Here is a 14709-nt window from a genome sequence, read left to right as displayed (position 1 = left end):
TTCTTGTGATGATCAAACCACATTTTTGGCAAATTTCTGTCATCTGATGTGACTATAGTATAGTCACATCAGATGACAGAAATTAGTACAGTCACTATACTATTCTTTGTCAAAATGCACTGGGATGTGATTTGTTAAAACAAAATCAATAAAGAAAAATGTCAGTCAACTTTCATAAAATAGTTCATTTGTATTTAATTTGTTATTATTTTAACCTTTAACTATCCTGGTAATGCAATCGAAAACAGATTCTCATTTGAAATATCAACCTAGCTGCAGACAGCACAGTGATATAGTTACATATTTACATGTTCATTTACAATGGTAATAGTTCGAGGAATGTCAGGCCGAATGATCGGCCCCCATATATTTTCATCTGACCAAATCTGGCCCTCTTTGCAAAAAGTTTGGACACGCCTGGCCTAGAGGCTTCTTCCGCCATTTTTCCTAGGATTGCTGCATGACAATATGAAAAGCCAATCAAGGTTAACAGGCTAATTTCTTACACAGGTTCAGTTGCTTAAGTTAGTTGATGATGGCAAGCCACTTCCGGTTTCAGGAGGATAGCAGTATCGTACCACTTTTGATTCTGGGGCTGTGCAAACTTAATGATGACATTCCTACATTCTGAAATTATGTACAGTGAACACTTGCTATTCTCAGGAGGTAGGGACCAAGACAAAAATAAAAATGTTCTCACCATTACGCTGAATGTAGTTGGGTAATTAGCGAAAGCCTTGCACTTGTTTCTCTTCAGAAAACCGGCCCACCAAATGTCTTCCTTCAGTCTGCACTCTGGTGGTTATGCCACAAAATTCTCGAGAATTTTGTGGTGAAGGGCAAGCAGACTGTACCAGGCGCACAAACTCTCTTAGAAACGACCTTTGTCGATGCAACATCACGCTGCGCCATGCCGCACGGCGCCACGTGGTGCCACATGGTGCAGTGTTGTTTCTCTCGCATTGCAGCTCCGGAGCAGATGGCCAACAGGCGAGGAGAAAGAACTATGATCATGGATGGCAGACCCCGACCATTTGTGTGCCACTGAACCGTCCAGGGACCAAAAGGAACTGTTTGTATGCGTGTGTATTAGGCACATGCATAAATTTAGGCTTATTGAAAACTTTGTGTGTGACAATATGGCCTCATGGGGAGCATCTTTGCTCCTGTTGAGCCCCAAAACAGAAGACGAGGTTGTTAAGCAGCCAATTAGTATTTTAGATGGCAGCATCGCTGATCACACTGATCCTCTCATTGTGTTTCACAAGATGTGGTGGAGTCAAATTAGCCACCAGAAATCCCCCCCCCGCCCCCCCTCATTCCCCCCACCACCACCTCCTTTTTAATATGCTGTAATGACCTTATTTGCTGTCATCCATGATTTTAATACTGATTTATAACAGTTCCTTGTGAGTCAAAACGGCCTTCGAAGAGCAACATGTGACACTGGCTTGGTTTGGAGCGTCTAATCACATCCAATCAAACGTCCGCAGCTAAAGAACTGTTTACAGTTGTTGTTAGTCGTTATTTTGGAATGTTGCATATAATTGGAAGAGGTCCTCGAGGGGTTCCATGAGGCTCTTTTGGGAGAGCCAGAGGACTGGAAGGGTGGGGGGGGGGGGGGGGGATTGAGGGCTGCATCTGTCTCAAGTTGATCCAAAACCAAATTGCCTCCTTGCCATCTGTCCATCTGTCTGTGCATGCTTGTGGTAGATTACACGATGTTGACTTTGCCAAACAACAGAAGAAGATGAGCTGTACCAAATATGGGATTTTACATGATCTGGATTGGATTCTTTTTGTCACATCTATTTTTTTACTGTTCTTTGTACGTCAAAGGAGCAAAACCATGCCATCGGTTCATTGTTACAATGCAGTTTCTTTAAACCTGTTTCCCTTTCATCGTCTTGGTTAATCTGTGTATTTTTATGTTTTGACCAGACTTGGATAGTCTCTCTTCCCGCCTCATACAATCAGGGTCCACAATATTAAGTACACCTGCACTGTTGTACGAGACCCAGCTATATCAATACTTCTGCCTTGAAGATAACTTTGCAAAGTTTACATCAGTGATTCCCAACCAGTGTCGCACCACATTAGTGTGCTGCGGTCTGAAATTATGATTTATTTTGTGCAAATATTCTATCTATCTATGACAGTCACATATCGTGACAGGCAGGATTATTAAATGCTTTACCATGTCAATCTGCTCAGGGGCTTCAGAATCAGGAGTCCTGTTCCACGTAACTTAAACTGTCAGTTAACTAAGATTGGGCCTAAACAATTAGATTTCAAATTTGTCATCATTCATCAGTATTTTTCTGTCTTCTGATTGGTCGATCAGAGCAAATCTTGTTACAGCCAACTTTGACAAGGAATGCACGTTTGTAGCAATCTGCACACATTAATACATTTAATAGTCAGCATCTCTAGGGGATATGATGTATTTTATTTCATCGTTTTGTTTTATCATGTTATTAAATTATTGATTCTGAACTGCTCCAGCTGACGTACATATCTTCAATCTCACCTGGTAATGTCATTCTGTTTGCCTGCTGACTGACAGCATCACTGAAAGGTGAGGATTTATGTTTCAGCAGAGAACCAAACGTTTTCCTTGTCTGTTTCAGAGATCCCCGTGGCGAACCCCACAGCTGTGGTGAGCAGCACAGAGGAGCCAGCAGGTTGGTGTACACTCGGTTGCACCCCGCCCCTCCACTACTTCACGAGAGGAACAAAATATATATATATTTTTTTCATATTTCTGGGCTCCAGTTTGAAGGTGTGGAATAAATATTAATGGAGGGTGGGGCGCCTCCTTTTTGAAGTGATTTGGCCCAGACAATTTTTTTCCCCCCTTTGTCTCGAAATCCCCAAGTCCTCGGCCAAGTTTCTTTGACCTCGAGCCCGGAGGCGCTCAAAGCATCGCCGCAGCTCCAATGACAAGGCCGGCCAACAAGCAGCAGAGGTGATTGGTTACAGCGTACGTGGTAGATAAAGTGGAAGGAAGCGTTTTGAGGCGTGAAAAGACTTTTGGCAACCGACTTGGGAGGAAATTGGTTCAGTTTCTCCCTTGAACCCCCCAAATTCTCCGCTCGAATACCCTTATTTTCCCTTCTTGATTCATGTTGATTTGGAAATGTTATTGATTTAATGGGCATAGGTTCCAATGTGGAAGGTTTTGTTTTTTCTTCTTCCTCAGTTTTCATTGAAAACGAGCAGTGGTACAAATCAATATTGGATACATCTTGTCATTCCATAAAAGACAACAACATGCTCTTGTCTAACAGTTCAAAAGGTTGATGATGATTTGTAATAAAAATACAGTGCAATCTCTGAGATCAAACTAAATACATTCTACTCACTGTGAGTCCTTATACAATGATGCATTAATTACTGTAGATATGACAAACAGATATAAAGTGATGCAAGAGTCATCAAGTCAGAGTCTCAGGGCTAGTTTACAAATGTGGATGCGGATCTACTCACTGGGCGCATCCAGGATTGTATCTGCCAAAACGAGCAAAATTGTCACGCAGTTCATTTTGTGTGTTCTTGAAGGAGTATATGCAAATAGTGAATTTAGCACGCGCAATGGGATTTATAAAACCTAAGACGAATTGCGCTGGCTGATTTTGCGTCTTTAGATACCGTGACTGAAAGGCGGTTGCAAACCAGCATGCTAAGCGATGTCAAATGCAAAATGGGAGACGGCACGAAGACCTTTTCAGTAAATATTTTTCAAATGCCAGAAACAAAAATATTCAGAACATATCGTCTATTAAGCAATGCATTTTGGAGCTTTTCAAAGGGCAAACTTGGAGCTAGTCACAAGAAGGAGTCATGCCATATCCCCTATGACAAAACTCCTTTCAACTCTGACTTTCTTTGTATCTGGGTCATTTCAGCACACTGACACCATTGGTGCTGGCCTTTTCCCAGAACAGTTTTTTCAGCATACTGTCCTAACTTTTAAATGCAATGTTATACAGGATTGGTTGAGGACTCTGATTGCCCTTTGGTGTGAATGTGTGCGCGAATGGTTGTTTGTTTATATGTGCCCTGCGATTGGCTGGCGACCGGTTCAGGGTGTACCCCGCCTCTCGCCCAAAGATAGCTGCGATAGGCTCTAGCACGCCCGCGACCCTAGTGAGAATAAGCGGTACAGAAAATGGATGGTTATACAGGATGGGCACTCGGGACGACATTTGCGGTGCTGTACCAAATTTTCTAAAGTGAAAACCATCAGAGCTACCGAAAGCGTAAAACCCTCTTTTACAGGCAGATGTCTCCACTACTTTTACATCTGTTGCTAACAGCATGTGCAAACTGCTCCAGAGAGTGAACATGCAATTTAGCGCTTGCTATTTGGGATCTTATCAAATAAGGCCTTAAGAGTTCTAACCGAAATAACTATGTGCTTCCATAACTGAATTGGAAACTGTAATCTCAAATGAACTGTAGAAAAACAACAATCACACAATAACATTGCATTGCTGTCTTCAGTCTCCTACATGGCCTACAGTCTCAGTATAAATTGCCATTGATTTTTCAGGATGTTCTTAAATAAGTTTTCATTTCCCCTTGAGTTTTTCAACATATCACAATTGAGCAATCAAAGTCTTTTGTGTTGTTTGCTGCCTCCCTGGGAAAATGTTCAAAATCCCATAGGCAATTCTCCTCAGGCACTCGAAAATACGCCATCCGTGTCTTTCTCTCTCTCCTTCAACTTGACTGTCCGAAATGTTGGTTTTGTGTGGAAGGGGAGGAGGATGCAATTTGTCCTTGTCGTAGCAGAGAAAAGGCTTCAAGGGGGCAAAAACATCGAAGCCCTCAGCCAATTGTGCATGTTTTCACTGGGTCAGTGGCCGATTTATTGATTTTTTTCTTTTCGCGAGAGCTTTTCCAGGTGAAAAGTGGCTCCTCATGGGAAAACGCGCTCTTGCTGTTCCCCTGCCAACGTTTCACCACCAATACCTCGGGGCCAACCGCAGTATACCTCGCATTATACAAGAAGCAACGCGCACATATTTGGCGTCGCTGTAATGAAATCCATGCACATCTCATACAAATGCATGCCTGTCACAGTTGCAGGCACACGTTCATGATAATGAGCTGCATATGAAACCACAAGTTCACCTATAATGAAAAGACTTTTCGAATGCTAAGATTTTGAAAGCAACAGTTGGGAATTTCTTCAGACCTTGTGTCTTCAAAATAATTTGCAATGAATTATTATGTTGTATCATTAAAAGAAAAAGAACAACAATTTGCATAGCTACATATGGGGACCAGCGTGCCAATAAAACAGATTTAATAAAGCAATTACTCCTCTCTTTGTAAGTTTAGGCCAATTAAAAGATCTGTTTGTGCCGTATTACATAAATCTGCCGTCCATCCATCCATTTTCTGAGCCGCTTATCCTCACAAGGCTCGCGGGAGTGCTGGAGCCTAACCCAGCTATCAACGGGCAGGAGGCCGGGTACACCCTGAACTGGTTGCCAGTCAATCGCAGATATATTTTCTTTATAACATTAAACACATGTTTTTTGCTTTAAAATATATGAACTTATCATAAAATTTGCGAACTTTTCCTCGAAAATCCTTTTGAATTCCTATGAAATTTAGGGGTACAGGTAGTCATGTTTAATTATCATTAATATTTAGGAAAATGTGCAGTCTAAGAACCATGTAGTAGTGAATTGCGAAGATATAGCGTTACACTGTTTTTCACCATTATTTATTTTTGGGGGGGGGTGGCTAAAACAGCACCCACGCAGTGACGCAGTTGGACATCCAACATGAGTCGTGGCCGCTTTCAGAGTGTCTCGTTGTTGGCCATGAGTGTGTGCAAGTCATAGAGCAAAGGCGGAAGAGCGAGGGGGGCTGAAAAAAGTCTCACTTGACAGCAAGCGTGTGGACCGGGGCGTCACACGGGTGTGGCCGCTTTAGAGTGCGTTTAAAAGCCTGGTGACCCAGCGGACTATACTCTATTCCAATTACCGGGAGCGGAAGCATAAGAAAAATGCCAGCTTAAGCAGCATTCATTTTTCCAGGTCGAAGTAGTGGTGTTTGATTGACAGTTGAGCAGGGCGTGGAAACACCATTCCAACATAGTTATTAAAGGTCTTTTTTTTTTCCCCCTTCCCTTTCTTTTCTCTCCTCTCCTCTATGTGCCTTATAAAATCTCCTGCTCATTGATAGACAGCCAAACCTGCCGAACATTTTTATGACTTCCTTGGTCTTCTGTTCCTTCCTGAACGCCTTCATTTGCTGCATCCATCTTTCCTCCCTACACCCAAAAAAAGAAAAACGATGCAACACCCTCACTCGCATGCAATTCGGGTGTTTTGTATGTGGTCACTTTTGAGTGATTTACTTTGGTAGGCGACGTGACTGGCTGGCTTTCCTTACAAAACCAGTGAGACCACAAGGACCCGGTCCAGTTTACCAGCATGCGGGTTCTCCGTTTCGTACTCTCGACATTCCAAGCAGGCAGCACAGTCAGTTTCCCGTGTCCCCTCAAGATGCCTGACTTCAAATGTGGGAAATGATTTTTGAATCGCCTTTTATCTTGCCACTCATCATTGTCAGGGGTCTTTTTTTAAAACCGCAAATACAATAATTCAGCATTGTTTCACATTTACAAAGTGATAGTGCTCATCTGTTTTGAATAGTTCATATAATCTCCCACCTCCTCCCTCTTTTCATCATCATGCAACAATTTGAATTTTGATCAAAATCAAACATAGAGAGGAGATGTGCGTTCCCTCCAGCTTGCCTGAGGGCTCTCCATATAAAATGAAATGATTGGCATTTTTTTCAATGCAGCTTTCAGGATGAGAAACTTGGTGGGAAGCGTGCATTTCCATTGTAGATTTACGAGCAGGATGACCGAGGCAAAGAAAAGTTTTTAATATGTATCTGGCCAATGTGTGGTCTCGGGCTTCGCACAGGCACCCAAGGCCCACTCGCCCCATCCAAGCACGACCTGCTTCCACCTCGCTCTGTCTTTTCTCAACAACCTAGAAAACATGTCAAGCTTAACACTTTGAGTCCTCTGCTATGGTTCACCTGCCTTTCAGCACTGCTTTTTGTCCATGTCAGATGTTGTTTTTCTTCCACACAAAATAGCCACGCTAATCTTAACATCATCGTTGGACTCCTTGCCATGTAATCCAATATGAGCTCTTTAAATTAATTTGTGTTTGGAAATGACATGCTTGCCATTATCTAATGAGAAAGAGCCAGAAACAAAGGAAGTTTTCTCTCAAATTAAAAATAACAACTGCTGGTTTTCACTTGAATCAGCACATTTGCCCTCAATTTATTAGTTCCGTCCTTGGCTTACTCCACAACTCCAGGTTCATGAGAATGTGACCTTTTGTATGTGTTGAGAGATATTAGATGATGCAGGTCATTTTCATAGAATATCTTTCCATTTTGGCAGTCAGGTACCTCGACGTATGAGTGACCCGACATCAGTTTTTCTAGATACAAGCCATCGCTCGGCCGATTTTCTGCTTTGATTCGCGAGTCGCTGGCGGCAAACTTTACAGCAAGCTGCAGTTTGACAGATAGTGACCAAATCTTCAAAAGAGGCCAAGTGCGTTCTAGGAGCTGTTTATTGCCGCTCTCAGTGGAAGATTACTGTGAAACTCATCATAAAACAAAGGGAAATACATGTGGTGTTTTTAACCAAACTGCATAACTTTGCCTTAAAAAAGACGAGTGGCTTTATACTAGCACTTAATGGGAAACGCCATTGGAAACTAGCATCGATACTGCGGTAGTTGTCAACCTTTCAACAGCTTATATTTGAACACAAAGGGCAGCAACACATGCAGACAGACAATACAACAATAATCATATATTCTTCATCCTCAGCGAATAACGACTATTACTGCAGGTCGGTTGCGACAGTCGTCTTCTGCGTTTTGTCATCAAATTTATGTGTAGCCGATATGTATGCGTTGCACAAATTGTTTAACTGTTCACATTGTATTTAATTACTTTTTCTTCTAAAGTACAAAATTATACAGTGCTATTTTTCTTTTTTTTTTTTTTTTTAAAAATGTGAAAAACATGTTAATGTGGGTCAAAGTTTCAAATGCTAAAACCTCAGAAGTATTTGACTTTAGAGCCTCCACGATCTAAATTGAGCCTTTTGTTGTTGTTGAGCTTTAATATATATATTTTTTTCTTTTTCTTTTTTATTCATGGTGTTTTTGTAGACTGTGAGTCCTACTGCAAACCGGTGAAGGGCAACCTGAAGATCAACATGAAGAAATACTGCAAAAAGGATTATGGTAAGAGTTCACTATCGTAATGTAATGTAGCAGTGGCATTGTTGACCTGAGGTTGTTGTCGAATGTGTCCTCAGCGGTGCAAGTGAACGTGCTGGACATGGAGACGGTCGGTGACTGGGCCAAATTTTCTGTCAACGTCATGTCAGTGTACAAGAGTCGAGGCGAGCCCTTAAAGCGAGGGGACAACATCCTTTGGGTGCACATGAAGGACCTGGCCTGCAAGTGTCCTAAGATCCAGATGAGCAAGCGCTTCCTGGTTATGGGCGGCAGTGACGGTGGGACGAGCCCGGGGGCGGCGCCTGGGGTCGGACCCGGCGGGGGAACCTCCAACCCGGGGGCGGAACGCGCGGGCCTGCTGGCTGATAAGAACAGCCTGGTGATCCAGTGGAGGGACGTTTGGACGAGACGACTGAGGAAGTTCCAGCGCAAAGAGAAGAAGGGGAAGTGCGGCAAAGCGTGATGGGGGAGTGCCGCGGAAACCTACCTCTTCCTCCACCTCCATGAACCCTGACCCAGTCCCTTCCATCACGGGAACGCTGCACATTACCAAGACTGCATGTACCCTACCAGTTTTAAGGACCACATATTGTGTATAATGTATAATTATTTTCCTTTTTATTTTTTTGTAATGTCACGTCTTTCTCGTCCTATGGTTTGCCTTAAAAAGGGACCGTTAAAAAGGGTATGAAGTGTAGACAAAAGCAGACAGCGTTCCCGCCATCGGTGATGACTGGCGCCAACCAACCGCTCCGTTTCCAACCACTACTCCTTCAAAAAGTCTTCCCAAAGGATTTTTAGAAGCAGCAATGAAGTCCAAGGAATCATCTCCAGTCGCAATGGGGTTGTTCAACCTTTTTTGGGTACCAGACATCAGCAGGAACTTCTTTGAATCGGGATTTTTTTTTTTTTTGGTAATACACTCTCTGGAATTTTCCACAAAAAACTTGCTGCTGCCACAAGACCGGACTCACGCAAGCTCACTGCTTATTTTCTTTTCCCGTTATCTCATCCAACTATATACTCTTGTCATAGCATCTGAGCATTCTGTTGGCATACGTGGGTCACATTTCTGAGGGTATTTTCGCACCTCTCCCTGGCTGGACCCTCTCATCGAAGGGTTAACATGCATGACACGTTGCTTTGGCGGGAAGAAGGACAACTGGTTAGTATTTCAGAAGGACACCACTCGACGGTGGTCTTGAGCGCATTCGTTTCTGATGTGTCATGTGACTGGCAGAATTTAATTACGTCAAAAGTGGGCTAAACGAGCCGACTATTTAGTCTGAATGAACGAGGCCGGAACGTTTTTAGCGTACTGTATTGTGACATGAGACTATCGCAATTCATTCCTCGTGTGTTTTGTCATGTTTGCGTTTTCGTGGTTTGTGCCGGTCCATCGAGCCCCTCACAGTGAGACGCTCAAGAACCAAACCAATGCGAGCACCTCCCAACTTATCTCCCCTGTCATCCTTTGCCAAATGAGCACAGTGGGGTTTTTAAATTTAATTAAGAGACTATGAAAGTCAGATTTGAAAATAAAATGTCTGGTAGCTCTCCAGCTTTTTATCCGCCTTTCATTCTGCACGTTGCAGTCTACAGTATAAGATAAACAAAAGTTTGAATCTGAGGTCCATGCTGACAGGCATGTCTTGAAAGTTAGCGGTTGTTTGGCTTCGGCCGAGGCTGCGTGTTTGGCTTGTCCTTCCTCCAAAAGACTCTCTCCTCTGCTGCGTATCAGCCAAGCGCCAGCCGAGCCCCCCCGAGCCATTTTTGCGTGTTGTGTATTGAGTGTCTTAGATAAGTGACAGCGCAGATCGAGGCTGCCAAATCTCCTGAGTGGCGCACTGTACTCCGCACTGTAAGCGCTCGTTTTCCTCTCCGAGAATGTACGTCAAACTGTGAAGGACTCACTCTAATGTATTGATTGTGTTAGGTCGCCCTAAGAACTTGGCTTCTTAATGTTTGATCCAAAAACAAACGTAACCAAAATAAGTTCCTGTCAACAATTGATGACTTCACAGCATCATGCCCAGGGCTCCAATGACAATTACAGTCGAACCTCCACATAGGAAATATAATGTAACGTGAAGGAATCCGTTCACAAAACATTAATTTGCTGTACAGATGATGCTGTAGGTAACATTTTAACATTCATGTCATACAAGTGTAAAGACGAGATAAAGTTGCTGTAACGTGACAATAAATGTCTTCTAAATTTGACAAAGCACTGAGAAGAGTGTTTTTAACAACCCTGCCAAATGTTATTGCTGGAAAAAAAAAACAACATACCAAGTATAAAAATGAGGCTTCAAAATGGATGCTATTTTGTCTAGCAACTTTCTTAATGCATGCGCATCCCTATATGTTTGAGCCCCAAAAATGTATCTGCTGAAAGCCTCTAGTGGATGAAAAATATCCTGAGAAAAGAGGCCGTGGCCAGCAGCTAGCTAGCGAGCTAACAGACTTTCGGGGCTCCTCTCGCCTGACGGACGGGCGGCGGGCTCGTCCTCGGCGTCACGTCCTTCCTTAGGAATTTCAATAACGATGCCAAGCTGTTCTGTAAATTGTGGCATTCAGGGAAGAGGCAGTTTCGGCGTGTTGGCATAGCTAGCTAGCTAACTGTGAGTAATTCGCAATTGCGCTGGATAACTGATGCGAACGAATGCACTCCAGTTCTTATATAGTACCGGAAAACCAAAGTGCATCACTGGACACCATTTTAGCCACGCCCAAAACAATCAGGAAAACTGAAATGGTGAGGAACATTTTAACGGTATTTCTCCACAATTCAGTACTGCGTAGTTCTCAGTCCTTGCACGTTTTCAGCAATCATCTTTAAACATGTATAATGTGTTCAGAAACAAATCTCTGAATTCGCTCTACAGGGTCAGTACGATAAAAGTCAAAGAAATTAAAATGACTTGGCCATTCAAGGCACCTGACAGACACGTAACGCACAAGAAAATCAATTGTCTGCAAGCTTCTCTGGTCATTCACATGCTAGTCTTACCCATTTATGTTGGCTTGTGATGGATAGATACATTTTTTGATGTAATTGATTGCCAACATTCCCCCCCAAAAATGCCTGTTAGGTTAATTGAAGACTCTCCATTGTCCATAGGTTTGAATGTGAGTGTGAATGGTTGTTTGTCTGTTTGTGCCCTGACATTGACTGCCGACAAGTCCAGCGATAGGCTTCATCTCACCTGCAACTCTAATGAGGATAAGTGGTATAGAAATAGATGATTGAATGGTTATCATCACACTTTTGCAATCACTGTTATATGCATCACACACACACACACAAAGCCAAAGAAAAATAGAAAAAAAAAACAGTTGTTGAGTTAATTCTTTAGATGCTCATTGACCTGAAGGCAATCATGCGTCATGTGATTTTTGATACGTGCAACTTTGGAGGTTCCACTGTAATTGCAGTTTCGTACAAACGGTAACTTGTTTGTATTTCTACTAATAACTGGTTAAGCAGAGCTATTTTACTCTGTATCTGGAGCTCATTTCGCAACAATATGACTGTGCCATATTTTGGCATCTCTCTTCACGTCTCTCTGGCTCTCGCTCAAGTGCCCACCCTGAACGTTGACGCGAAGATAAGAGTGTGCCAGATGTTTTCTCGTCTTTTTAGTCAGCCTCATAGGGAGAGCCGCCCTGTTGTTTTTCATTAACAAGGCCCAAAGCTTGGCAAAAGAAGCCAGCCACTTTCGTGCTTTTGCTTTGTTTCTTCTGCCACTGCTTTTTATAGCATTCACAGGTGTGTGTATGTGTGTGAGAATAGGTTCGTGTGTGTGTCTAATTATTCAACGCAAGTAAACAAGTGATATGCACATCACGCTCTGCGCCCTCATTGCTTTTTGTGCTCCAATTAGACGCTTTTGAAGCTATTTTGTATGTACGCTCACTAGCCGCAACATTACAGCGGGTACACTTGCACAATCTAATGTACAGGTGTCAAACTCAAGGCCCGGGGGACAGATCCGACCCACCACATATTTTTATGTGGCCCACGAAAGCAAGTCACGTGCATCAACTTCCATGATTATTGCTAAAATTTGCAGCAAAATAAAAAATTGTTATATGTAATTAAAAAAAAAATGTATTGTTTACCAAACCCCTTTTTTTACAGTAACTTGAGCAATAGTTGAACAAACTGTTACTGTATCCTTGGCTTCTGATTTTAAAACTATTTATCCATCAATTTATTGTGTATAAATTAGGTGCATAAACATTTATATGGTTTCACAGTCATACTGGCCCTCTTAGGAAATCTGTATTTGGCCTGTGACAAAAATGAGTTTGACACACTTGAGTGAGATTCAGTAGAAGAGGTGTCGCAAAGGTAGAATTTTTCAACACTTCTCAATAAAGAGATTTATTTTATTATTTTCAACAATTTAAAATGGATCATTACTGTTTAAAAAAAAGAACTGACAATGTGTGGACAGATCACTATTACTGATTCATGGAAAAATATTTAATTGATTGATAAAATGTTACCTAAAACATCATCTGTACAGTATTTGGACGTGCAAGTTTTGCACCCCACCGCAGCGAAACATGAAATTGCCCCTGCATTTGATTGTGGTAAAATACTGTATATTATATTAATAAAATGTAATTTTAAATCAGAAGTCATGGAAAATAGTAGTAGCAATAATCATGGCAAAACAAAAATTATAGTACATAACTTATCCAATTTACATTAAAAAACTGATTTGGTGAAAATAAATGCTTGTAAAACCAGTTGAAGTGAAGAAGAATTGCAATTTGGGTGCACATTTTTTGCCAACATGGAAAAAAAGTTCAAGAAGTATGAAGTAGACACAGGATTGGTTTTAGTGAGCCATATAAAATGATCGGGCGGCCCTTGAGTTTGCTTTTCACAGTATCACAAACTATTGGAGAATTAGCATCTAAATATTAGAAACCACTCTATGTGATTTATTTTTAAAGCACTGCAAACTACAACCACAATTATTAAATCAATCGAAAAGGCTGAAATTATCTTCCAAAAGCAGATTTGTGCAGGTGTACCGAATAAAGTATCCTCCTTGTTTTCCTCCCATTTTACCCACTTGTCATGCTGTAAATATGCGGCGGGCTGCCGTCTTCTGTTGCATCACGTGAGGCGTCACCTTATGACTGGCGTCCATGTATTGTACAAACAAACGTGATGATGTTTCACGGATGCCGAAAGCAGAAACATGTGCTTTTGTCATCGCTGCCTGGAGATGTTTCACATGGTACGCAGAATGTATTCCTTTAAGCTTCTACGACAAGCGCCCTATTGTAAATAACTCTGGGCGTAAAGATGACTAAGTAGTATGTGACACAGGGATGGTTGGACCCTTTGATTCCACCCGTGGAAGTACAGATGGGAATGGACCCCACCTCTTTCTGTTATATGAATGTCTGGAATAATGGCTCACTCATTCCATGAAGTATCCACGGCCTTTTGTTTTGGTGCATAGCCTGCTCCTTACTTCTATAACCAAGTCTTCCTTGTACTTTTTTCCCCTTGAGGCAATGAACCACTGAGTTTTTCATTTAAATGAAACAAAAAATAAATTATTAGTTAATGAGCTGTGTGCCTTGTTGATGGTCTGTCTCGTTAATAGCGGGCTGCGGAAATTAACATGAATACGGCTTTCCCGTAGGAAAGTATGCTCGCGAGTGCATCGGGCGGCGCTCCAGCGTTTCCTCTCACTGGGGATCGACTGGAAGGGAATGAGGGATAGAGTAGCTCCCCTCCTCTGTGAACGGAGCAAGACCAAAAGCTCTGTAAATAAACTTTGAGGCACACCAGTGTGCTTCACCTCTGTGGAAACCTAACCCTCCAATCAAAGTCTGGTCCAAAGCAGGAAGGTTTTTTTTTTTTTTTTTATCCCCTTGTATTTCACTCTGTCACCTATGTGGTCGTCGCTCCCCAAATTCCCAATTTCTATCCAAACAAAATCCTCCTCCTGCTGGAAAGCAACCATCTATCATTCAAATCCCCCCTTGGCCTAAGCTACCAAGTCTTGTCTGGATGTTTGTATACCTTAACCATCAAACGCATCTGTCTTGGACATCCTGTCCGCCATGTACTTGTTGTGCCAGCTTCTTTAACCGGTCAACATTTTTAACTTAATGGACAGTGCTTTATGGTCCTATGAGGGAGTCAGTGACAGGAACAGATTGTTAGAGATTGGACAGATAGCACCTGCATGCATTCAGTATTAGTGCTGTTCAGGGATTTTCCCACAAATCGGGTCACGTTGGTTGAAAAAACTTATTTTGTCTATTGTGGTTTTTTTACCCGCAGTTTAGTGTACAGTGTATGTGAATATTATGGCAAAACAGTGATTCTGGGGAGGAGTCAAGTTTTTAAATTGGGTGTGGAAAT

General features: G+C 42.2%; 1 protein-coding gene across 2 annotated transcripts in view; it reads left to right on the top strand.

Annotated features, from left to right (window-relative positions):
- Nucleotides 1–13908, top strand: part of ntn2 (netrin 2) — a 48929-nt gene extending 35021 nt beyond the window's left edge. For both annotated transcript variants that reach the window (XM_061756436.1, XM_061756435.1), the window contains exons 5-7: nucleotides 2631–2684; nucleotides 8235–8309; nucleotides 8384–13908. In XM_061756436.1, coding sequence (XP_061612420.1) covers nucleotides 2631–2684; nucleotides 8235–8309; nucleotides 8384–8769 — 515 coding nt within the window. In that variant the 3' untranslated portion in view covers nucleotides 8770–13908. The remainder of the gene's footprint in view (nucleotides 1–2630; nucleotides 2685–8234; nucleotides 8310–8383) is intronic.
- The last annotated feature ends 801 nt before the right edge of the window (nucleotides 13909–14709 follow it).

Source organism: Phyllopteryx taeniolatus, chromosome 19 (assembly GCF_024500385.1).
Source record: "Phyllopteryx taeniolatus isolate TA_2022b chromosome 19, UOR_Ptae_1.2, whole genome shotgun sequence".
Classification (NCBI taxonomy): domain Eukaryota; kingdom Metazoa; phylum Chordata; class Actinopteri; order Syngnathiformes; family Syngnathidae; genus Phyllopteryx; species Phyllopteryx taeniolatus.
This window is presented reverse-complemented; position numbering and strand designations above follow the sequence as displayed.